The 26,129-nt window shown below is 49.3% G+C and overlaps 1 protein-coding gene across 1 annotated transcript; it reads right to left on the bottom strand.

The window, feature by feature from the left end:
- Positions 1-3,032: 3,032 nt before the first annotated feature.
- On the bottom strand, positions 3,033-25,769 carry RNPEPL1 (arginyl aminopeptidase like 1). Its single transcript, XM_059731867.1, has 11 exons — positions 25,203-25,769; positions 17,138-17,278; positions 16,405-16,556; positions 15,861-15,977; positions 14,240-14,475; positions 11,834-11,947; positions 10,479-10,591; positions 7,721-7,829; positions 6,557-6,784; positions 6,215-6,357; positions 3,033-5,406 (listed from the first exon to the last, which is right to left on the bottom strand). The coding sequence occupies exons 1-11, from the start codon at positions 25,767-25,769 to the stop codon at positions 5,134-5,136; spliced, it is 2,193 nt and encodes a 730-aa protein (XP_059587850.1). The 3' UTR covers positions 3,033-5,133.
- Positions 25,770-26,129: the final 360 nt, after the last annotated feature.

The raw sequence follows: 26,129 nt of genomic DNA, 5'->3' as shown, positions 1-26,129 counted from the left end.
CTCCATCACTCCGATGCCAGTCCACAGCACAAAGGAGGTTGGGAACCACTGATGTGGCCAGCAGCAGATAAGGGAGTCACGTGGCCATCCCACATCCACCCCCCATGGCTTCCTGGCCTTCCAGTTGAGAACTGGGTCACTTGGGGTAGGCTTCTTCAAGGGTCCAGAGCAAGGCGTGAACTCCCAACCATTCAGCAGTAGCCTTTGGAGTGGCTTATGATAACACTTCAAGGGAAATCAAAAAGTGTGCGTGTGTTATTTCCCTTCGGTTCCCAAGAGCAATGATGGATTTGCAGTGTAAACCATGAATTTCACTTTTCCCCATGCCTTTGCTAGAGACCAGGGCAGTCCAACATCCACATGGCCAGGGGCTGCATGTCCCCCAGGGCTCCCAGTCTGCATGGATGTCCCTGCTGCTGCATGGCACACCTGTGGAGGCAACACCCCCCTCCCCAGCTCCGCCTCACCCACTGGGATGCAGGTAGGAAGCAGCAGCCAGAGGAAGGATGGGTAAGCCCAGAGCCCCCAGCTGGTGTTTCCGCTGGAGCGATGCTTGGAGGCCGAGCAGGAGCCCAGGGGCTGCAACTTAACACCTCACGGGCTGCACATGGCCTGCCAGCTGGACAGTGGTGCTAGAGATTAAGCAGCTGCATTAGTATAGCTGCTTTTGTTGTGCTCATTCGGTGAAAATAAAGTCAGGATGGGTGAATTGTAAGAGTAACCTCTTCAGCCGTGTTCTTGCTGCCTCTACCAGTTTTTCCTTCTTCAAGCTATCATGTTTAAAACAAGTTGGCTGAACAACTAGATTTCTATTTCTCCCCCCTAAATGTACATGCTGTGGTTACTCTCGTTTACTTAAAACTCTACGATCACATTTGCTCGTGCCCAAAAACCCATTTCCCCATTTTTTCCTTTTCCCAATAATCGCACTTTATTTAGTGCCACACTTTCTCCTCTTTCGCTGACTTTACAGCGTCATCCAAAAATAGCACCATGTTTTCAATAAACTTTTCTGGATGACTGTTTACCGAGGGAGAGCTAAGCATACTGGGACTTTTAGTTCTGGTCTTTGTTGCACTGGTGTTACCACAGACCACACAAAAGTGAACTCCACACCCCAGAATTCACTTGGCTACACTTGCCAAAGTTTAAGATTCACATGACTGACGGCAGCGCTGCACCCTAGTGCAACAACTTTTACTCTGTTGAACTGGAGAGTGGAGATGGATACCCTGGCAATAGCTAACTATATAGGATGCAATACTCTGAGTAATATTATCACAACAGTCTTTTTGAGATGGCACAGTATCAACAAACATTTGAGACCGATATACTGGTTCTGGTACCTACCTCTTCAAAAAGACTGAAAAATTGGAATGGTCCAGATGGGAGCTGGAAGAATGATACAAGGTCTGGAGCACACGACAGGTGAGAGGTTGAAGAAGCTCCCTCCATTTTATCCAAGGATGTAACTTGCTTGCTGTATACAAGTACCTGAAGGACTGAGATTTCTGATAGTAGACAGCTACTCTATTTGACAAAAGAGAGCAAGATCTGACCTAGTGGGTGCATCTACACGTTCATCAATGCACTGTAATTACAACGCATTAAGTTTAGTCCCCGTAATAACCAGGACTAAAATTAATATGCCGTAATCGGCACTACAGTGCATTAGCACAGATGAACACTTTTTAAGCGACGTTAATGCGCATTAGACTAAATCTACTGTGCATTAGCATGGTTTTTGCCAGCCGTGCTAATGCTCAGCAGAATTAGTCTTCTGTGCACTAAGCATCTCATGTAGATTTGCCCAGTGACTGGAAACAGCCTAGAAAAATTCAGAATAGAAAATTTGTACCAAAAAAAAAAGTTTACTTTAGTCCAACCATGCAGTTCATCCAATCAAAGATCTCACCCCCCAAAAATCTTTGCCTCTTGCATAATTCCTGGACCATTGTGGCCACAACATCCATCTAACATGACATAAACCTGGAGGTAATTACCATTGCTGTAACTTAGGAACGAACATAAACGTTTCTCCATCACTTGCAATGTTTAAATCAGGCCTGGGTGTCTTACTAAAACAACGTATAGCACAGAAGTCATGAAGTTGATAAAGACTCCAATTCCCCCTCTGGTCTCTGTTAGGCAGGAGGTCAGCCTGGATGACCATACGGGTCTCTTTTAGCTTTAAAAATGTCTTCATCTGTGAGAGAGAGAGGTGTAAAACAACTGGCACAGGACCTATAAGATTTAAAGCCAAGTCCGAGGCTGCTTGAAGAATTCTCTTATTTTGCAACAGCAAAAGTAAAGTGAATCCATCACAAAAAACACACTTCCGATTTTGTTTTTATCCCTCTGAAATAAATCAAAACAGGTATCTGTTCCCAGTGGGATCTCACGTTTTGGACACAGGAACATAGAGTAACATTGCTGAAATCTTACCATGTTTCAGTGGGACAGTGGACAAATCTCATGAAAATAATCCCTCTAAGATTTCTCAGAGAGATCAGGATGGAAACACAAACCTGCATCTTATATTTGTCACTCAAGAAAGATCTGTTGGTTTCAGTGAGCATTCCCCTCTCCTTCCCAAAACATTCATACGCCCCCTGCCCCGAAACAGATCTAAAAAACAACACTTGTGTTCACATGTGCACGTCTGTCTCTCTGCACACAGCCCAAGCACAGCTTCTAAAAGCTGTGTGCACCGTCCCCCATACAAAACACGACAACTTCATTTGCTCTTCCACCCGTCTATAGTGCTCCGTTGACTCCATGAAAAATTGCAAAACATTTTGGCGACAAAAATTCTGATCGATGACCCTAAGTTAAGACTATGGAAGATGTTCCACTATTCTTGTTTCAGCTACTTTCCATAGACTGCTTCTCCCTTCCCCACATGATCGCCACGCTCTCTCTCTCATTTCCTATCTATGCACCATTCTCTTTTACCCTCTCAAGCTCCGAGTGCAAAGCTCCCCGCAGTATATCACAGGGAAATTGTAAAACAAACAGTCAGAAAGGCTGGATGTGTCACAAAGCTTAGTTTAATCTGACAATCAACGTTTAAGGCATCAACGTAAATTAAAAATTTCCACCAGGGTCATATACATTCTCCCATAAAGTAAAATGCGATAAAACAGAGGCCTGGGGGTCCAAACAAGGCTAGTGGTTACTGGTCGTAGCCAGGCTGGCACTGCTGGTGGTGGTGCCAGCAGAGGCAGTAAAGGAAGCAGAAAGGTCAATTTGCACAAATCCATCACAAAGCAATGATGAAGAAAAGGAAAGGAAATTATCTGGAAAACACTGTTCCCTCCCTCCCCCATTCCCACTGGAAAAGGAAAAATGTTAATCTTATTAAAAGAAGAAAAAGTGGAGTTCTCAAGCTCCCAGGATGCTGCTGGTGCACTTTGGAAATGACTGAAGTGCTGTGGAGGCCTGAGTTTATTATTGCTTTATCTCAGTTCGTTCCCAGGCTAAGGCTAATGTGAAATCCAAATTAATTTAAAGCCAGAAGAGCAGATCCAGTAACAGCACCTAAATCCCCATCTGGATGTGGGTGTAAACAAACTCTGTTTGGTGAAATACCTCCCAAGTTTCCTCTCCTGTGCTACGTACACCTTCATAGCAGCACCACCACCTTCCAACAAAGAATAGGACAGCTTGTCGCTTGGTTTTCCCTTTGCTAAGGCTACCCTACAGGTTTTACCTTGAGTTCAGGTCAGTTCTTTTCTACCGTGGTACACCAACTCCGAAATGCCTTTAGGGAGTCATCAGAGAGAGACACCAAGACTGTCCGTGTTTTAGGACAGCAGAGGTTCTTTAGACTTTGAATTGCATTGCTTGCATTGAGTCCTTTGTAAGGGTCGCGTTAGAAATTCCACATTTATTTCTGATGTGCAACTATCAATAATGCTTTGCCGATCCTCCTGCTGAGGCCTCAGGGAATGAATAGTGGCGGGACTCTCTTTTTCTACGCTATGGCTGCCTGGGCCAGTGATGCCAGCAGCCAACGCTCTGGCACTTCTCTGTCTCCAGGAGGCAGGGTATGGACATGATTAGAAGAGATTGGGCTCTAGCAGCTGCCAGCTGAATAGCTTCACATTCTGCGAAAGGCGGCTCCCTCGTATGGGGCAACGGTCATCAGACCAAGGGAAACGCAGAACGGAGATTTTATCCTGGCAGCCATCTCCGCACTGTTCTGCAGATCCAGCACAGACGGGGGATTTTTAAAAATTAAATAAAAGGTCCTATTTCTTATTCCCAAAGAGCCCAGATGGACAGCACGCAGGCCACCTGGGGGACTCTTTTGCTGTGCCTCCCAGGACAAGACTGAGGATTGTGGCTGAACTTACCAAAAAAACTAAGATTCAGGCATCCCAACTTCCATTGAAATTCAATGAAATTTGGGCAACTAAACTGCGTTAGACCCATCTGAAAATCCCAATCTAAGTGTCTGCTCTTTGTCAGTCCTAATCAGTGCAAAGGGGAGACTGAGGGTAGGGCTGGATTAAGGTAGGATTTTAAATCCTTCATGAGGTTTCCATCCTCTCCGCAGAGAAACCCGGGTGCTGTGCTCAACTGGATTCCCAGTTATCCGAACATTAAATTCCCCACCTCTCAAATCACACATTTCTGTCACAGTAAGGAGCACGTGGTAAAAACATATTTGCTCTCACTTTAAGTTCTTCAAAGTAGTCCTTTCCTTCTTAGGCCTCTGGCCAAAGTCTCCATTAGCCTGATTTTTGACATACCCTCCTTCCCAGCTACAAATACACAGCAAGCGGTATGTCACCTCGGGCTAAAACAACACCCCCACAAAAGCCATCCACGAAGGGCCCCGGGCAGCAGAACCGTCCACCCGCAGTGGGGAAACAACTCCCCCACGCACCGAATCCAAACACCCACCCACTAGTGTCTGCTCACAGCTGGACGAGATCCCTGAAACCTGGCAGTGTCACTGTGTCAGGTACTTGAAGGCACGTTTGCGTTGTGTTTGGGGATTTTCAAGAAATCCAGTTGCAAACAAACTGCAGCAGCAGGGCTGAGGGAAAGGACGAGCGGCACTTGATATTTTAACTCTGTTCCTGTCCCCCTCCTCAAGCTTCAAGCCTGACGTGAGCTGGTGATCTAGGCAGACACGTTAACATCCCTGAGTGAAATGGCACCATTAGTGGCCTCTGAGGCTTTGTCCTCAAGCACCATGGCTGGTGTGTCTGTGGCGACTGCTGTAGCGTCTATGGTGGGAAGGGGATTCAAGCCCTGTGACAAGATCTGCTGGATGGTTTTCCTCAAGTTGGGGTGCAGCTGGTTTTGGGTCTGGTAGAAAACTTCTAAGGCAAAGGACTTCAGAGTGCCAGTGCAGAGGTCCTCATACAGTGGAATTGTGTACATCCGAGACCTCTGCAATGAGAATACAACGGGATAACCATGTACATAAAGATGAAGAGATGTGAGCATGCCAAGAGCGTGCCCAGATGGTCCTTTGTGACCAAGATGGCAAGCAAGTACTACATCTCTTCAAAAGAAAAGTAAAAAAAAAAAAACAACTAATCAAACTACTTACCTCACCTTAATATGCAACCTTTATGGATAAAACAGGCTTTTTTTTGGACTGTCTGTCTAACCTAGTTAATTTTACTATTTGTGGCCAAGAGTTGAACACTCATAGATTTCATAGACATGAGGGCTGGAAGGGACCTCGGAAGATCATCGAGTCCAGCCCCCAGGGGCAGAAGTCAGCTGGGGTCACAGGATCCCAGCAAGATAAACTAAAGGAGCTTGAGAAGCCTCAACCCAGCCTCAAGTGGGCAGGCACACCCAGAACAAAACCAAATCATCGCACAAATCTGGTAGAGTTGATGGTCTCTGCCCTGGAGATCCCACACCTGGAGAAACAAGACAAGACTGGGATGCTGGGGACAGAACTGGCTCTGGGGTGAGGAGCCAGAACAGAATAACAGACAATAAGATTTGCCTGCGGGTGATGCTCTGTCCAATCCTTCGTCACAGAAGGAAGGAGCTGAACAGATGATTAGGACAATGCAGAGCTCTCTCATTTCAGCAGGCGATCCAGGCACAGCCCCTTTGTAACACACCTGAGCTACGCTTGGCCAGGAAGCAGAAGTTCCAAGGTCTCTTACACGCTGCATGTCTCATGCACGTCTCATCCACCGAGAGGTACAGTGCCTTTTAATCCAGCAGTTAGTACCTGGTTTTCCAAGAAGCATCGGACTTTGTAAAGATCAGGGTAGTAGTCGTTTCGGACTACGATCTGCAGCCAGCGGATCCGGATCTCTGCGTTCATGGAGTCCAGCTGGGAGGAGTAACTTTCCGAAAGCTTTTTTATCACCTCTAAAGAGAGAGAGACATATGCACATACGGAGAAACAGCTTGTTATAAGGCAGCTTCTTGCCAGGTTTCAAGGAAATTAGACAACAGTGGACAATAAGTTAAACTTGGGATGGGTGTTACGGTGCTAAGTGAACAGGGCAAACTAAAGAATGTCTTCTGTACCAAGTACATGTGCCTACCACACAAGTGCAGTACTCACCATGGGGCAGTGGTGACCCATCCAGCAACCTGTCCAAGAAAAGCACAGTTTGGAACGTCCTCCATTTTGTGATGTCAACACTGCTGGCGGCAGCAACGGCATCCAGAGGCTCAGTGGTCCAGAGGCTGTAGAGTGTCTCCACTGGTCTGGTCAGACTGGATCCCTGAGATAAGTCTGGCTCAGCTAATGGAGGTCCCGTAGCATTGAGCCAACGTTCAAACTCCAGTCCTGGAACGAGGAGCATCAAAAATGTCGAGCAGGAGTCTCTGCAGCTGGCTTGGCTTTTCGGGACTGCTTCTAGCATAGTTAAGAGAAGTTCTAACAATAGCAAATCAGAGCAACCTATAGTCATAGCAAAATGGTAGGGGGCAAACTCCCAGTATTGAGACCCTACCAGTTTTAGCAGTTACCAGATTAGACTATCACAAAAGTAACGTGATTCTCCCTAACGCTACCCAAAATTAATTCTAATGCTTGTTCACTACGGCAACAAGCACTCAAGAAGTATTTATGAGTCAGAAAGGCAGATGTGGCCTTGTAGATCCAGCTTTCTCTCAGGTACCCCTGTGTGTTTGTGTCCAGCTCTCCCAGTAACTTTGCAACCTCACTTCCGAGAAAGGTTCAAGGTGGGATTAACATGCAAGTAAGCAAGAGGGACAGTTTCTGCTCCGTAGAAAGGGAGACAAACGACTGTCCCAGGATTGGGAACGCAGCGGATTTCAAAAAGCACAAACAAAATCAGCAGCCAAGACCAAACCAACCTCTGGATATAGTGCAGAGCTTGACAGACAAATCCATCTGCAGAGTAAATGGCAGACAACACATAACAGAAGATCGGGTCTACGCACAGAGGATATCAGGGAAAACCACCCTCTGCCACATTCTGGTGGGGGAACCCCTTATCTAAACTCTCCATGTATTTTAAGAAAAGATAACATTGCTGTTCTACCCTCTTCCTCTAGACTTGATGACTGACATTATAAGCAGAGTGATAACAGCTTCAATTAGAACTGTTCAAATGTCAAAGATGAGTCAGTAAGGAAATCAACTGGTTTTCCTCCTCAGATCGAAGCACTTTCTCCCACATCCTCTAATCCAAGCCCTCGGCTGTTCGTTCCAATATCATTTGCCTTAAACAGTTGACTAAACCATGTTCTTCCCCACCTTCTTTTCTCTCAACGCACTGCTCTTTCAGCTCTGGGAAAAAATTCAGGAAAGAGTCCAGAAGATCCTGGGCCACAACACTAGTAAATTTGTATTTCTCAATGTAGGCCTGAAATAGAGTGAAAGAATAAGTTATGGTTAAGATTGCAGCATGTGTTTGCTGAAGAATGACTGAGCCCAGTGTGAAAATATAGTGCTGGGAAAGCAAGAGGAGCTATTGGGCAGCTATTAGCAGCCAGTACTAGAAGCTGAACCAAAATGCAAAGTAAAGGGAAGGACCGTCGTGGAGAAGAAATACTGCAGGCACAGAGAGGCTGCCGGTTCAACACAAATTACCCTAAGGCAAGTGCTCTGATACACTGGCATCTCAAAGAAAGGAGACAAAGGATTTCTGTACGCTTTGCACCGGTGACAATCAGAACACACACTGGTCACTATGCTATCCGCCAAACAGTATGGACTATGGAAGACTTACAGGTGCAGCTATACATACAGGTTTCCCTCGATTTATGCGGGTTCAATTTACGCAAATTTGCTCTTATGCGATGACCTTTTTCATACCTGAAATTCATTATATGCGAGGTAAATTCACTGTTATGTGATCGGCAGAGGTGCGCCCCCCCCTCCCCCAAGCAGGGAAGTCTGTGAGTTTGTGAGGGGAGGGGAAAGAGCCGTGGGGCTAGGGCCTCACTCACCGCAGCCCCTGCTGCAGTTGCTCTGGGAGCGGCCGATGCCAGTGGCTTGCAGTTGCTGGGCTGCACCGTGCCCTGAACCCCCTGGGGCTCCGCTTCCCCAGGGCACTGTGCCCCGAACCCCTCAGTGTGGCATAGCCCAGAGGCTGTAAGCAGGTGGCATCCGCTGCTCCCAGGGCTGCAGCAGGATGAGAGCAGGCTGGGGCCAGCAGCTGTGCAGGCTCTTCCTGGCCCTCGGGGTGGGATGCAGCAATGGGAGGGGGGCTGCTGCCACCCCAAAATTCACCGTAGCCCCCCCGCAACCTGCCCTCCCAGCACCGCTGCTGAGTGCTGAGAAGAGCCTGGTGCCACCGCCGGCCCCAGCCTGCTCTTGTCCCACTGCAGGCTGCTGCCCACCCCTGCTGCAGCCCTGGGACCAGCAGACGGTGCCTACTTGCAGCTGCTGGGCTGTGCTGCACCAGGGGGTTCAGGGCTCGGTGCAGCCCAGCGGCTGCAGGCAGCTGGTGTCAGCCGCTCCTAGGGCTGCAGTGAGTGGGGAGAAGCAGAGCAGTGGGGTGAAACAGAGTGAGTGGGGCTGCCACCCACCCCAAGTGCCGCAAAACCCTGGTGACACCCTTGGTGCAGCCCCGGGAGTGGCAGACGCTGCCTGTTTGCAGCCACTGGGCTGTGCTGCACTGCACCCCTCTCCATGCCCCTTCCCTAGCCCCAGCCTCACTCCCTCCCTCCCTCCCTCCCCACCGTGGGAACGCATCCCTATCTGCTTCATTGTAAGCTGGGTTCGCTTTATGCAAATTTGATTTATGCGCCATTCCCAGGGAACGTATCTATCACATAAATCGAGGGAAACCTGTATTGATGGATTACAATGAGAGAAAGATACAGTTGGTGGGAGAGAGAAGTGAGGTGTCAACAGTGTGAAAGGTGAGGAAGGAAGAGGTGAGAGAAAGAATAATAAGCTTTGTCAGTTTTTAAAGCAGACACAAGTTCCCACAGTATTTGCCCTGGTGCTCCTAGACACCGAGGCTACCACAGAAAGCATAAAGGTGCCTTGTACAAGGAACGCTGATTGCTGAGTTTGCCAGCCATGTGTGCTCAACGTTCTCCGGGGGAGTGAGGGACCACATCGTGAACATTGAGCAGTTGTTCCATTCAGTGGCAAATGCCCCGATTTTAACTTTCACTTACTTTGGGATAGGGCAGACATACAAAACAGCGACCATGCACAGTAAATCCCAATCCTTTAATAATAAATTATTTGTTTATCTGTCCATACACCCCGTAGAGACTAAAACCAGATCATTCGGGCAGAAGCTAAACCAGGGCTGTCCAATGGGCAGCCCGGGGGCTACACATGGCCTGCAAGGGGTTAAATTGTGGCCCCCATGTTCCCACCCAGCCACCTCTCCCCTCATCACACTGGTTGCAACAACAGCCAGAGCTGCTGGGCACCTGCTCCATCCTCTGGTCTCTGCTGCCTGCCCCCATCGGAGAGGGCAACACCGCACAGGAGGCAGACAGTGAAGGTGGGGCCCCATGGGCGCACAACGCAGCACCACGATAAGGGTGGGGACACCACATGGGCCTGCAGTGCAGTAGGGTGTGCCCACATGGCACAGTGCCCGGGGGGCTGGAGCTTACCCTGATGCAGCCCACGTGTGACCCCCACTGGTACGGCTTGCAAGGTATGCAGTCCCTGGATGGTTGGACAGCCCTGAGCTAAGCTACTCTGTGAAACTTCTTCCAATGGCTTGGTGCCCAAAACACAGATAACAAAGATGCACTGCTCCTCAGACGCACTGTCGATGCAGAAGTCACCAGCAACCTTATCACAGCATTTTAGCTCAGTCAGAGTGAGAAGCATGGCCACATTCACCAGAGAAACCCAAGAGAAGCCTCTCTCCTAGACTCTACCAGACTTACAGTAGAAAGAGTCCCATTCTCTTGTCTCACACCAGCTGCCTTCCGCCCACCACTTTGCTAGTAACAGTAAAACCTGCCGCAAAAGGAGCTAGAAAGCAGGACAGAAACATCAATACACAATAAGTAGGCATGCAGTCGGTACTAACTCTAAGGAAGGAGTCAAAGTGTTTGGGGTCTCCACAGAGCTGGGACAGGTAGTGAACGAAGCAGTAGCCTTTCTCGTAGGTGAAGAGATTCATCAAATTACTAGGATTCACTCCTGAAAGAAGAAGAAAAAACCAAACAAACCCAAAACAGTATTGCAGGGCACCGTATAGCCTAGAACATTAATTGTGCTAAGCATAACATTCCTATAGATTTCATAGATTTCATAGGCATTAGGGCTGGAAGGGACCTCGGAAGATCATTGAGTCCAGCCCCCCGCCCAAAGGGCAGGAAGTCAGCTGGGGTCATAGGATCCCAGCAAGATAAGCATCCAGTTTCATCTTGAAGGTTTTTCAATGTAGGCGCTTGAACCACCTCCAGTGGCAGGCTGTTCCAGACCTTGGGGGCTCGGACAGTAAAGAAATTCTTCCTTATGTCCAGCCTGAAACGATCTTGTAGTAGTTTGTGACCATAAACAGCTCAAGCTATTTCAAATTTCAGACCAGTCTCTAAGGCTTCCTTCTTAAGGGACAATCCTTTTCTCAGTCCCATATTCAAGACACTATCTTCATACTTCCAGAACCACTCTCAGCACAGACCAAATACTGCTTACTGCATTTTCAAGGACTCCTGATATACTACAGATAGAGGAAGCCGAAAAAGAGTGGAAGTACTACTAAATTTAGACATGCATTTCATTTTGCCCTTAAGTTAGATTATGTTATAAATTGCTTGGTGGTCTGGTGCTTTTATGTCCACCTTCCTCGGTGACACAAAACGGAAAGAAGCACAACGTATCAGATTGTTGACAAAGTTGAGACTGAGCCTCTAACACTGCAGAGCTGAATTAGTATGCAACTTAATGTGTATATATATATTTGTGTGCATGCATATAGCTACATGCATTACAGATGCACACACATACACTGCAACCAGCACTGCAGCCTATACTTAAGGTTGCAAAACAAATGGTTTCCATTATAACCACTTGTTTTTCACACATTCAAACTTTCAAAAACATTCAACTTTCAGGACACATTTTCCTGCCTCGTTTCTGCCCACCGGTAAATTTATTTTGGAAACTGAACAAAATCCATTGAACGGTCTGCTTTACAAAAGTTAAACAATACATCCTTTAAGTGAACATAGGGCTGGACCAAAAACTGCCTGGGGACATGCTGGATGTTGGAGACAAGTTATTTGATTTCCTGTATCTTGTTTTCCAAATTAAGGAGACTGAAAATATAAGCCAAGAATTTTTAAAATGGTGAATCTAAAGTTAGGCTTTTAAGTCAACATTGCAACACACAAATACAGGGTCAGTTTTTTAACGCAGCACATCCAAGACCAACAGTACCTGGCTCCAGCTTCACCTGAAGCTTGCTGACGGGGTTGTCTTCTCCAAGGAGCTTCATCTGTCTGTGGAGGGCGTCAAGACGGAAGGCAGTTTCCAAGCAGGTGAAGGCAGCACCTAGTCCAGAGAGACCACAAGACAATAAGTGCAATCTGCTTTTGAGAGGATATCTATATAAATGGCATGGACACAAGCCCGAGACTTCTGAAGATGTGACGGGCAGAAGGCCAGCAGGAGAAATGTCCAGGAGGATAATTCCTGCGTTTCCTAAACCTGGCTGCCCATCAGACAGAACGAAAAGGAACCGATCAAGAGGGAAACGTCAGAGAAGGGCACCCAGACAATCCAGGGAACACGCAGATGCTACTAGAAGTGTGTTGCTAGTACAGTAGTGGGCAGCACCTCTATCATAGTTCAGGGCTGTCCAAATGTAACAGGGAATCCCAACCCTGTTAACTACATACAGAGGAGGAGCAGGAGAGGAGAGCGAAGTCCTCAGGAAAGCCGGACTTTCACAGCTCACGGGGTCAGACCAGACGGCTGCAGCAGACAGACCCAACAGAGACTCGAGCCTTGAGGCCTGGGACTGCCAAGAAGCGGGGGAGGGCTGCGCATTAGGCTGAGCGGGAACAGCTGAGCCCATCATTGAAGACAGCAGTCATGTCACCAGAAGCAGCTGGACTTGGCCACATATAAGTCCAGTCTCTGAGCTGGGATGGCAGTTCAATAAAAGGAGCAGACAACAGCTGGCTGCCAGTGAAAAGGAGGTACCCTGGGGGCTTGGGGAGAATTAAAGCAGGTCTTTATGATGAGGATAGTTGTAGGAGATTGTAGCTGAGTTACAAGATGGTTAACCCTATGTATTTAAGTTTAATAGCAAAAAATCGTGCGTGGCTGTAGGGGAGGCCTGGAGGCCAGGGAGCAGAGTGCCAGGAGTGCTCTCTGCTTGGGAGACCACAAAGACGCATGGGGCTGGGCTCCAAGGAACCCAGAGCAGCGGACTTGGGTTGAGGGAGCTCAGCTAGATAAAAAGGGCCAAAGCTGAGAAGGCTGATGCCTGGACAAGGGTTTGGCCCCAAGGGGCTCAGTCTCAATTTGGAACCAAGAGATCCTCTACAAGGGACAAAACTGTCTATAAAGGCAGAAGTTAAAGGGCAATGTCAAGCACAAGATATCCTCTCAACTCTTCATACACACTAAATTACATGCAACCACCTGGAAAAGACCCCTGTGCATCATTACACAGCAGCATTTAAACAACTGAACAAAAGATTACCATGAAACCCAAATGATGCTGATAATTATTATGCCCTTGTGTCAATAAGTCTGGGGTGTTATTCTAGCCATGGTGGTCCAAGAAATGTCATGGGACAAAGCTTTTTTGTGATATCTTTTATTGGACCACCTGTATAGTTGGGAGAGCTGTTGGACAAGCCTTCAGGCATCAGGTGCCCATCCTCTATTCTTATACAAATTGATAGAAATCACTTCTTGTTATCATCCTCTCTCATAAAACCGAGATAGAAGAGCTCCATCTTTGAGGAAGGGAGAACAAGAGTGTTTTAGAGACATGCCAAGACTAAATCGATAGAGACCACATACAGAGGAAATGCAAAGGGAGACATAATGCAAGCAGACTGACTAATGAGTGGGAGACAGAAGACAAACTCTATGCACCCATCTCCTCTTTCTCAAGGAGAACAGACAAGAAAAAGCCAATGAAATTGAAAAGCAACACATTTTCACTTTTTTTTTTAAAAAAAGACATAGCACATAACTAACAAGAAATTCACTATCAGAGGCCAAGATTTTAGCAGAATTAAAAATATATTTCCAGCTACAGGCATCCATACATTTCACAGAATACATTAAGGGACACACACCCTCCGGCTTCCCAGCCTTAGCTAGCCACTTGGTGAGATATGGAAAAATATTCTGCATATTGCTTTGTAAGTAATTTCTATAACATTTTTTTTTTTACCTCTGACGCACTTGGTCAGATACTGAAATGATGAGCCACCAGCCCAATTCAACACAGTAATTCCTACACTTCTACAGCTTGTAAACTCTTTGGGCTGTCCAGGTGCAGTGCGCTACAGTAACTTCTATACTGGGTATGCCTTCAGTGCAAAGCAAAACAGAGTCACAGTTGAGTGTGCTACGCTCACAGCCCACAGTGGAAAGAATGTCAGCTTTTATGACACGAAGGTGCTCCCAACGCTAATATTTTATACTGGCAATATGAAATCTCCGCTTAATCTCTTGGGGCTACAAGAGTCAAAAATTTGCTAAAAGCCTCCTTCATCTTATTCCATTTAAAGCTTTAGACTCCCTGAGCCCTCCTCCTACAGGTAGGTAGCAACACAGGGTAAGTTAGACGCATCAAAAGAAAAAGAGCCGCAGCTATACCATAGGTCTCGGTGGTGATCCGTCGCTGTGCATACGTGGCCAGCCCCTCACTTAACCACATCTCCTCCCACGTGGCGTTCGTGACCGCATTGCCAAACCAGCTGTGGGCAACCTCATGGATGACATCGATAATGAGGAATTCATCACTCTCCAGAATGGAAGAAATGATGAAGGTCAGGCATGGGTTCTCCATGGCGACAATGGGGAAGGATGGAGGAAGAAAAACAATATCATACCTGGAATTAGGGAAGGGTGAAAGAGAAGAATGAAAAGCCAAACAGATTTAATTCATTCACCTAAAAGCTCCACAAGAGGATTTTTTTTTTTTTGAAAGAAAGGTATTCTGAAGAGTTTCAAGATTTTACTTGCTATATTTACTCTTTGTAGAATTCCCTCTTTGTAATATTCTTTATTTCCATCATGGATGATCTAACTAAAACATGAGTCATTTCCTATCCCACAGAAAGCTGGGAAAGTTGAAACACAGGCATTTCCAACTCCAAGCAACAGAAATGAGTACTGGCAAATGCAGTGGAAATGCTTACTACCCTGCTAACTTGTTGCCCACAATATGCCCCAGAATAACTGTGTTTTTAAAAGACAAAATGAAGCAGAAAAGATCTTTCCTTGTAGTAAGCGACTGAGCGGCAGCACTAGAGAGCCATGCCTGCTCGCAGTTCTGCTCCCTGTAGATCGCATGCCAATTTTATATTTGCCCAGTATGCTGCATTACCCGCTTTTACCATATTTCTTGCATACAATGCACAACTCAATTTTCAGCAACTGGTTTCTGGAAAAAGGGTGTGAGGTGTATGCAGGCAAACATGGTATTTATTTTCAATGAATTGCACGGGCTACACACATCTGGATGAAGATTATACAGCAAAGCAGTTTAAGCAGTGCAGCATGGTGTGTGAAACAAAATGAGATGGCAAAAATTGGAAAAGTTATTTCTCAGCTTAGTGGTGGATTCAGAGTCTTCTGGGAAATAGGGTGTGAACAATTATACTGATTACCTGCTGGGCATATCTGTAATTATACTGGCCACTTGTTATGAAAAACTACCGGGAGATTCTACCATTCAGAAGAACTGGTTAAGGCAAGGCAGAATCTAGTTAGTCCAGACTATCTGTCACTTTCTGGAGGGCAGTCAGCCTTGCCCTTGTTCTGGATCCTTCAGCTTTCACTGAAGGTTGAATCCAGTTAGCTGATCTTTACTTCTCATTTGAATGTTTGGTGTTATTTTATTAAGTATTACGTGAGGTCTGCACAATATGTACTTTTAAACATACTGAGCAGATAACATGATACTGAACTCTCTGCTTTCAGTGCATGCTGCGTTGTGTTTACATCACTGAATAATGCTGTAAGGTTGACATTTCCTTTTGGAAAATTAGAAGCTTCTTTTATACTTTGTTTGACCCTTGCCCTTGACCGCTACCAAACGGACGTCCACTTCAGAACTCAAGACTCTCCAGCCAGCTACCAATCCCCGTCACACCTACTCTGGAGATGTACACCAAGTCTACCAGACACCGTGACCTTAATAGAAGAACTGTGTCCATTTTCCACATCGCTTTGACCATATCAGGTGTATCCAGAAGAATTCCATTAAACTCACCTTCCCCATATATAGGGGCCATATAGGCTTTCTGCAGCACTCAGCCAGCGCTCCACCATACCAGACAGCTTGCTGATGGCTGCTGGCAGCAGGCAAGGTTCTGCCCACACTCTGCTCCTATCAGAGAAGAGAAAAGTCAGAGCTAATAACTAAATGCACAGATGTAATTCCCCTCTCAAAAAGAGAAGATCTCTATCTTCCTACCACGCTGCTGTTTCTGCAATAAGGTCTCAAGTCGGGGTAAGGGCTCTGTTGCGCAAGGCACTCTATGGAGTCACATAGATTTCACAATTTAAGAAAGAGACAATAAACAGAGTAACAAAACCATATGTCTAAAGCGAAACCCAGCTCTTCCAGCGCGGTTCTGTGCAATTTGGTCTAGCCAGGCAGAGCTCTTACACTGTGAAGGATCACAGTTATTCAGTCTGAGATCGCAGCATGATCTGTTCTGTTAACCTTGATGCAAGCTACTGTCTAAGTTCCCTGCCAGTCCCTCATACAGATATATCAGGATAAAGAAGAAGCAACTGACTGCCAATCTCACCTGGGACCTATGTCTGCAGGTATAAGGTCCCCCGCCACCAAAGCCACCAGATAGGCAGGAACTGGGTACTCCATGTAAAACTGGTATACACCCTCCTGTTCCGAGTAGGTACTTTGGGTGGCACTCATCAACACCTGGATACCGGCAGGAGCCTGAAACACCAACACATATATGCTTAAACTGGCTCAGGCTAAGACAACTGGAGATTGAGAAGTCAGAGGATAGAATTTGATGATCGAGAAAAGTTGCATATAAAGTTTGGACTTTTTTTTTTTAATCTCTGGCTCAGCTCTCTGCGAAGTGGTTATACTGGAATATATTACCTAACGGTAGTAAAGACTGAATACACAATCATGCTTATTTCAGATGTATGCTTATTCCAGACTGAGTGGATCCAGCTACCCAGAGGATCACATTATTTGGTACTGCCTTTACAAAACTATTTGCTCCACTTTCAAGAACAGTTATGAAAATAATTGAGAGTATGCCCCTCAAAAACCACAACTGAAAGCATCTGGTCAAATCCGCCCTCTCCTAATATCCACATCTGAATTGTTCATTCAGCATGGAGACTACTGGAATAAAAAGCTGGAGGGGAGGCAGAATTGCTTCAAGGTGGCTTTTCTGGGTCTCTTCAGAAGACCCAAAATCCCAAGTCTGCAACCAGATGACTTTTACTTTGCTAAAAACAGCAGAGTGCTCCAAAAATTGTTCATACCACAAAATTACCTACCTTGACAGTAGCTGAATAGGTGCATTTCACTGCTGGCGTGTCAAAGCATGGAAAGAAGGACCGGTTACACACCGAGTGGCCCTGGGTGAAGACAAATGGCTTGGCATTGCCATAAGTTAGCTCCGGATCCAGCCACCAGATCTGTTGGAACATGGAGAAGAGACAAAAATCTAAATCACGGGCCAGGGAAGGAAGCATCAAAAATAAAGTGTGATATTAAGAGATGCAACAAAGAACCAGAGAGTCAGTAATCCTCCTCTCTCACTCCTGGCGTAATGCAGTTTCCATTTCACGGCTTCTTTTCCTGGCTGTGTGTTTACCATGAGCACCCCAAACAGGATCATTTTCTTTGACCATCTAGGCTCACACTGCAGAGCTCTGCACAGATTGATGCGCTTGGTGAATACCGGTGAACTCACCTCCCAAACCTTCATTTTTAATTTTAATAAAAGTGAGTGGATGACAAGTCAGTACGGCAAGCTTCAAAATGTGGATTTACAACACCGAGGATCACCATCTCTGGTTCCTAACACAGTGCTAGCATACTGCTGAAATGCAGTCACCAGAGGGAGGGAGAAGGGCAGCACTCCAACGATCTTGGGTTGAGATCAAACCTCAACCCAAGTTCCTCTTCACTAAAGGTGGGGCTGAGGGTCGTACCTACCAGACTTCCTCAATTACTGATGCTTAGGCATGGCCTTTTCTTTTTTTCCCTGCCTTTGCCACTCTGCAGCTTGTCCTCTATGCCTGGAACAAGCATCAGGGGCAATTCCTACATGGATTTGCAGCCATCTGCTGGGGGTTTACACCCGCCATGCACTGTGGGGTAGCTGCTGCGTTCCCTTCTGCAGTCGTCTCCGTTTCAGCAGCTACTGAATAATTTACATTAAGGAACTGGCAGCAGCAGCCCCACTGCTTAAGCTGGAGGGCTGCATCCTCTTCAAATGTTGACTCTCGCCCCCCAAAGAAAAAGAGATTGGAAGCCAAACTGTATAAAGGTCTGCCCCTCAGTGACTTATTGACACAGCTCCTCTTGCAACTCTCTTGGTGCTCCTTTTGCAGAAAAGGTCAGACCTTCAAAAACATGATTTATTTAGTTGGCTTTGCTGAAGAGCCGTGTCCTTCAGGAGCTCATTCCTTTTGTTTCTTTGAGGGGCAGATGGGATCAGTTGTGAAAATACAGAGATTACTGCAGATTACACAGGAGGAGGAAGACATGCCCCATTCTGCAGCAGGCAGAGAGGGGGGTAACTAAGGATTTATTAGCATGGACATACCAAGAGGAAGCGCTCTCCTTCCGGCACAGGAAAGAGAGAGAATCAGGAAGCCAAGCAGGACTGAGAAGCTGGCTCTTATTTATGAGCTATCTCATAAAATATGCATGTTTTCAAGCAAACCAGCCACAATAAGACTTCTGGACCAGGCTGAACAAAGCCTCAGGGCCAATCCTCCTGCCCTTGGGACAAGATGGAAAAGTTTTATTCACGGACTATGAAGCATCTGTCCCTTTCCTAATACCTTTGGCTATGGCACAGGCCACAACCATACAGAGCTGTTTCCATATGTACACGCAACAATGATGAAAGCTCCCCTGAAATACTTATAAATAGACTTGCTGTTGAGTCCAGGCCGTGCTTGGGAACAGCACCAGAGGCAGGGAGATGCAGTAAGAAGAGCGTGCAGAAGTGGCAATCCAGACAGGAGTGCGGAGAGCGGGGCATGGACTGGAGACAAAGCGGGTAGGGGGAGGCCTGAGGCCAAAATGACTCATTTCAGAGTGGGACCAGTCTGGGAGCGGCAGGAGGAAAGGTGAGGAAGGGGAAAGATGAAAGCAGACACGGCGAGAGGTGAGGAATACAGTGCCGTCTGGTCCTCAGTGCCGCAATCCTTCACCCCCCAAGAAACTTGCACCGCTCGCTCAAGCTTGCACTTGCCCCCTCTGGCTTGTACAAATGTGGGCAGAAATAAAACAGGAACAAGGTCCCTTTTCCTCTCCAAGGAATCCACCCCGGATGCTCTGTAACAATAAAAGACTTCAACATTATTCCACATGAGTTGCAACACAGTTAATAGTTACAGATATAAACTTGCAACATCTCTTTGAATCACATAAGCCAAAAACACCTTGCTACAACCAACACGCGCAGGTCGCTCCAATTCTTTTCAGAAACATCTTTCCTGCTCCATCAGCACATCCGACCAGGCTCCCCAGTGCTACCAGGGTGGCTCACGCATCCTCCCTCCCGTGAACACATCACCCGCGCTCCTCTCCTCCCTGCCACCCACAAAGTGAGCGGCTCCCATGAGATACCTCCATGCACCTCGCCTCCCCTACCCCAGGGAAAGTACAGGGAGCGGCGGCTTTGCCCCACTCCCCCAAGTGAAAGACAGAGGGCTTCCGATCGCCTGATGCTGCAAGAGAAGTACAGGAGCGGATGATGCATCTCAAGCAGCTGGTGCAGAGCATCACTATTTACTAAACCAGGTCTGTCTTTGTGCTGATTTGACGTGTGCCAGAGTCGGACAGCTGAGCTTTTTGCGGTTTTGAAGCCCACTGTCGACACCGTTTTGATTTTCCGTCAAGCTGCGGAGAATAAAGCCAGCCCCCCACTTCCCCCTGCAGGGCTGGCTTTCAGCCGGACAACGTGCCGTGGACAGCTCCGTCAGATAAGGATCTCAGACAGACGGGAGGAAATTCATGGATGATTTGGGAAAGCAAGATGCATCTGGGGAGTAGGGAAGACTTAGGGGGCACTAAGATAACATCATCAGTGGGAACAATACAAAGGTCTCCTGCTGTCTGAGCACCACGGACCTTGATTATAGCACAAGGACGAGGGAATTCTGACAGTTTTTATAACCTCAAATGCCAACACCAGCTTATCCCATTGTCACAGAAAGAAAACAGTAGTGGCAACAACACATTCATGGCCAAGTCAGAGGCGCGTCACCGCTGGAGACTTGAAACACGGACAGAATTCACTCTCACGGACAGCAAAGAAAAGCCTGCTACAAAAAACCATTTGTCGGATTGGAAGGCTAACGGGGTCGGCTTACCCTCACTTCAAGATGCTCCGCTTCTGTATTCAGCCTGCACACCACTACAGTAATGCTGGGCTTAATGCAGGTTTGCTCTCAAAGCGCAAAGGTGGCACACGACACCGCTCAGCAGGGAACAGGGATAGTCTGTGCAAGGCAGATTTAATCTCCCAGCTGTCTCTCAATGTCCATTGGCCACAAAAAAAAAAAAAAAGAAAAAGAAAAACTTGCTCCTGCCAGGTCTGCATGAGGAATAATGGACAGCTGCACAAGAAATCCAGACTGCTCGAGCCAAGCAGATAAATGGAACAGGATTCCAGTTTATTCCATACCAACTTCTATTCTCTCTACCTCTCGGACTGCTGACACCCCTGGTGGCTCAAAATATTTGATAGCCAAGGGGCCCAAAAAACCCATCACAAGAAAGGTTTTGCAAAGACTGAAAAGACCCAGGGAAGCACATCTCAAGAGCAATGATTTATGCAGCCAGTAAAGAGAAGAACGATTTAAAGAATTTACCCATTTGTTGAAACCGAGGAGGAGCAAAAATAAATCAGTCCTCCTTATTTCTATGAACATCATTCATTTATGAATTAGGAGTTAGGCACGAGGCTGAAATAGGACTATGGAAAATGTCACCAAGAGGCAGTCCAGATCCTCTGCAGTCTTTTTGGCTCCAGAGAAATATCATCCATCGCACAGGCTAAGACAGGGCAGGACTGAACTGGAGTGAACGGAGGGTGCAGTTTTGTTCGTAGAATAGTTGCAAAGGAAATCTGCTGCCCTGGCTTGCTTTCCTCTCAGACCCCCAGGCGTCTGCTCCTATTTCTCGGCATCGCTGCAAATGCCTGGAGAAGCAGGTGCTGCTGCAGCATTATTCGTACGACACTACTTTGTGTAGCCCCGTTCCAACAGAAAGCGCCAGTGCCAAGGGTACCAAAAAGACTTTGAAAGCAAAGCCCAGGATGAAGCGTGGCTTGTTCACTCTGTCCAGCAAAGACCAGCACAGGAACAGGAAAATGGAATCAGGACCCGGCTGTGCTCGAGACCATTTCCCTATCCACGAGACACAAAACTGCTGCCCCATAACACAAAGTATGACCACCAACGAGCGCAACCAAAACCTCATTCAAGGCGACTGGATTCTAGAGTGAGCTGCTGGGGGAAGTCAGATAAAGATGTGAAGGAACTTTTTTTTGCCAACTGCAAATCTTAAGCATTTAGCAAAACGTTCCCAAGAAAAGAAGGGCAAAACCAAGCCGGTTTCTTCTTACATCTTCGGCAGAACCAAGACCAGAATCTTCTTTGAGATCCACTGCAGACCACAGGGAGCAGATGCACCTTTCCGTGCCTAGCAACTCCCCTGGTTCAGAAAAACACGAAACAGGAAGCGCAGAGGGGCGATAGCCTGTACTGTCTCATTTTGGCACTTGAGCTACCGAAGCCAATTTTACTTTCTCTTCTCATGGCAGCGCTGCGCTATGGAGAACAGCACCTCTACGACCAAAGGAAACAGGACTTTCAGTTGCAAACATGACAAACTTTATTCTGGTTCAGTCCAATCTGAAATGGCTAAATGACTTTACACCACTAAGGACTCCTGCAGAGTTACAATCCAAGATCACGTGTAGATCGAAAGACATCTAGTAAAATTACTGCTACCCGGAAATCTGTCCCTCCCCCCGCCCAGTGTGTTTCATTTACTGCAATAAACTGATCTGTCCAGTTTTTGTTCTCCTTAGGGAATCTGCGTGAACATAAAATCATTTTAGTAATTAAAACAGCTGCACATGCCAGTCTCATTGATTTTGTGATCTCTACGACTCGATCCAGCATATTATCCTAAATCAACAAGGTAAGATAGACAGAGTTAAGTCGCATCAAATACAATGGCAGCCTCAACACTGTCATTCTCGCAGCATATTTCTAGAAATTGCTTACTTTTCTATTTTGACCCAAGTCAGCAAAACACCTTTGCATAACTCTTAGCACCACAAGGAGGTAGATGCTGAACTTCACAGCCCCACCGGGTAAAGTGTTAATTAATTAAATGAATGGCTTATTTTGGTTCTCCTAACTCCTCAACAGTTCAAGATCACTTGGATACTGTCTGCAAGGCCAGCGTCTGGGTGACACGAAAACGGGATTGACAACGAGCAGGAGAATTTCTAAAATACCTCAATGATGCACAAGTTTGCTCGTCCCTGCAGATTAACCTCCCTTCTGGGATGCGTGTGCTGAGCTCCCTGGTTACAATCCATTAGAGCTTTCTCTAAACAACAAACGCTCCCAATAGGATGTATTCACCATTCGTTCCCCAAAGCCACATACATTATTTAGTAGCCACGGTGTATGTTTAGCTGTACATTTCTATTCATGCCTGAATTGGATGTTAATGTAAGCATCTCACACGGAGCTCCTGGCCACAGTGCAGCGGGCTGGCTACACAAAGCACACTTCATGCAAACGTTTAGCAAAGTCCACAACAACGGCTGCTTTCTAGCAGATGTCTGCCCTGCGTTCGGGATGGAGAAAAGAGAAAAGGCATTTTCAACTCCGATTGTATGCTACCAACCAATGACCACGTTCAATGTAAGGACTTGGAAATGCTGAGCTGCTCATTGCCACAGTATCCGTGGACGAGGCATCAAGTTTTGAAGATGAAAAACAAGAGACAAAGCGCTTAAGTCAGTGCACACATGGCTAAAAACCATCACAGGTGCTGGCTTCAGAGCAAGGCTCATCATCACCCAGTATCACATCATGAGCTACTTCCTCACCGAGCGCACAGAAATGTCACGCGCTGAGACGCCGCTGAGTGAGTCTATCAGGAGCACGCTGAGTAGGAAGGGAAAGCTGCTATTTGCCCGCAAGCCGTCTGGCAATCAGAGAGATAAAAAAAAGAGAAGAAAGTAGCAGAAAATGCTGAGTTAATGCAGTCTTGAACACTGATCCACACACGGACTGACCGAATGGAGAGTGTATCAGTATGGGCCGAAAGTACTGAAAAAAAAAACCCAGCAACACACAATGAAAATAAAGAGTCTTATGACTTTGCACTGGGTGGCCCTGCTCTTGCTCCGATTACTTCCCTCCTGTGGTCACTTTTCCCTGGGTCAGCCCCTCTCATCGTAGATGGTGAGCTCCTCAGACTGGCCTGTCTGCCACGTGATGGGGACATGGGCCTTTGCCCCACACTGCAACAGTTAGCCCCACCGTTAATAGAGGGGGCTACTGGATACAAATAAAAGACAAAACAGGGATGAGAGTGAAGGTTAAAAACGAGTGCACCGAGGAGGGACGCCAAGCAGAGCACACCAGACAGCGCTCACAGGCCCTCCAACAAGGAGGCGGTGGACGCTGCCCAGTGAAACCCTGCTGGAGGTGTGAACGGGCAAGGGACAGGACAGTGGCCCCGCCATCCCCGCAGGTCATCCCTGCCAGAGTCTCCTTCTTGGTGAGACAAATCGCCACTTTGGTTAGTGCCAGGAGAAGGCTGCTCAGGAGGTCCCGGGACTTGGTGGGGCCTTGGATGGGGAGTGTGGAAATAAAAAGGTACAGGGGAACAGCTCCTCAGACGGGAGGCCACGTGCGGTGCACCCAAAGAGTTACCCGTGCTCCTGTGACAATCTCTGGATGCCGAAAAAGAAAGAGGGGCCTGTCCAGCAGGAGTTTCCCTCCCTGCCTGCCACATAACCCACCCATGTGTCCACACCGACCACAGAACCGGAACCCAGGTGCCCTCTCCCACCCCCTCAGCAAGTCTAGGGGAGCAAAGAAAAACCCCTCCAGCGAACAGCCACCAACCTCGTCCCCGTGGGCCCAGGTCAGCGCAACCTGGCAAGAGGAGCCCAGGCCTGGCTCCCACCAACTCCCGGCAGCACGGGGGCGTGCAGCCACCCGCCAACACGTGCCAGGACCCGGGTGGGGGACACAGAGCCACCCGCCAACACGTGCCACGAAGCCACCCGCCAACACGGGCCAGGACCCGGGTGGGGGACACAGAGCCACCCGCCAACACGTGCCACGAAGCCACCCACCAACACGTGCCAGGACCCGGGTGGGGGACACAGAGCCACCCGCCAACACGTGCCACGAAGCCACCCACCAACACGTGCCAGGACCCGGGTGGGGGACACAGAGCCACCCGCCAACACGTGCCACGAAGCCACCCGCCAACACGGGCCAGGACCCGGGTGGGGGACACAGAGCCACCCACCAGCAAGTGCCATGAAGCCACCCGCCAACACGTGCCACGAAGCCACCCACCAACACGTGCCATGAAGCCACCCACCAACACGTGCCAGGACCCGGGTGGGGGACACAGAGCCACCCGCCAAGACGTGCCACGAAGCCACCCGCCAACACGTGCCAGGACCTGGGTGGGGGACATAGGGCCACCCGCCAACATGTGCCACGAAGCCACCCGCCAACACGTGCCAGGACCCGGGTGGGGGACACAGAACCACCCGCCAACATGTGCCACGAAGCCACCCGCCAACACGTGCCAGGACCTGGGTGGGGGACACAGAGCCACCCACCAGCAAGTGCCATGAAGCCACCTGCCAACACGTGCCAGGACCATGGTAGGGGACATAGAGCCACCTGCCAACATGTGCCAGGACCTGAGATGGGGGATACGAAGCCACCCATCAACATGTCCCAGGACCCGGATGGGGGACATGAAGCCACCTGCCAACACCTGCCAGGAGTGGGAACAGGGGACATGAAACCAACCGCCTGCATGTGCCAGGACTGAGTATGGGGGACACGAAGCCGCCCACCAACACGTGCCAGGCCCCGGGTAGGGGACACCAAGCCACGTGCCAACGCATCCCAGGCCCCGGGAGGGGGACATGAAGCCGCCCGCCCGCCAGCACGTGCCAGGCCCCGGGTGGGGGACACGAAGGCACACGCCCGCCCGCACTGCCAGGGTGAGGGGCCCCCTCCCCGCCGCCCGCACGTGCGAGGAGCCGGGGGGCACTCAGGCGCCCCAGGCCGTGGAGGGGCCGGGCCGGGCACTCACCGCGGGGCCGTCGTTGGCGGTGAAGCGCACGACGATCTGGAAGGGCTGGTGCGGCGGGAGCGCGGCGGGCAGCGAGATGGTGAGGGCCGAGCCGTAGTCGGAGAAGGGGTCGAGGCGGAAGGGCAGCGGCACGGGCGCGGCGGGCGGGTCGGCGAAGACGGGCAGGGGCGGGTCGGGCTCGGGCTCGGGCTGGGGCTCGGCGCCGGGGCCGGGCGCGGCGGAGGCGAAGGCGAAGGCGCAGGGCCGCGCGGCGGGCGGTCCGCGGCGGTAGGCGGCGGAGAGGACGCGCAGGGCCGGGTGGGCGTCGAGCACGAGGGCGCGGGGCCGGGCGCGGCGGGCGCTGAGCTCCAGCACCAGGCAGCCCGCCAGCGCGCGCGGCGCGGGCCGCAGCTCCAGGCCCAGCTGCAGGTGCCGCGGGCGGAAGAGGCGCGGGCTGCAGGCCGACGCCACGTCGGCGGGGGGCGGCTCGGGCGGCGGCGGCGGCGGCGGCGGCTCGGGCCCGGCCGCCGGCCCCTTGCGGCAGCAGCACAGGCCGGGCGGGCGCGCAGCCGGCGCCGCGGCCGCCATGGGGCGGGGGCGGGGGCGGGAGGCGGCGCCCGGACATCCCTGGGCGGGACCGCCGCCCGCCCCGCCCCGCCCCGCACACCGGCCCCGGCGCTGCCTCCGCCCCGAAAAGTGTCACGCCGCAAACCCTCCTTCTCACGTACTCCCGGCGCTGCGCCCGTGTCAGCAGGAGCCCCGTCTTCAGCCCCGGGACACGGCTTGCGATGTGGCCGCGACAGGCCTGGGCCGAGCGGGAGAGCCGGCGCCGCGCAGAAACGCTGCGCGTGGAGCGGAGAGGCGGTGGTTGCCACCAGCACCACCTCGTCCGTAACCTCCAGCCTCTCGTTCTTCAGGCCTTATTTTTTCCAGTAGTTACTTCTGGCC

This window comes from Alligator mississippiensis, chromosome 7 (genome assembly GCF_030867095.1).
Source record: "Alligator mississippiensis isolate rAllMis1 chromosome 7, rAllMis1, whole genome shotgun sequence".
NCBI lineage: Eukaryota > Metazoa > Chordata > Crocodylia > Alligatoridae > Alligator > Alligator mississippiensis.
This window is presented reverse-complemented; position numbering and strand designations above follow the sequence as displayed.

What these genes read in the sequence shown, in the direction of transcription:
- RNPEPL1 (XM_059731867.1), bottom strand. Translation starts at nt 25,769, where the DNA reads ATGGCGGCCGCGGCGCCGGCTGCGCGCCCGCCCGGCCTGTGCTGCTGC. An exon ending in TCAGGTGAAGCTGGAGCCAG is followed by an intron (nt 10,592 to 11,833) that starts GTACTGTTGGTC and finishes TTCTTCTTTCAG; the next exon opens with GAGTGAATCCTAGTAATTTG. An exon ending in TGGGTCACCACTGCCCCATG is followed by an intron (nt 6,358 to 6,556) that starts GTGAGTACTGCA and finishes CTCTCTCTTTAG; the next exon opens with AGGTGATAAAAAAGCTTTCG.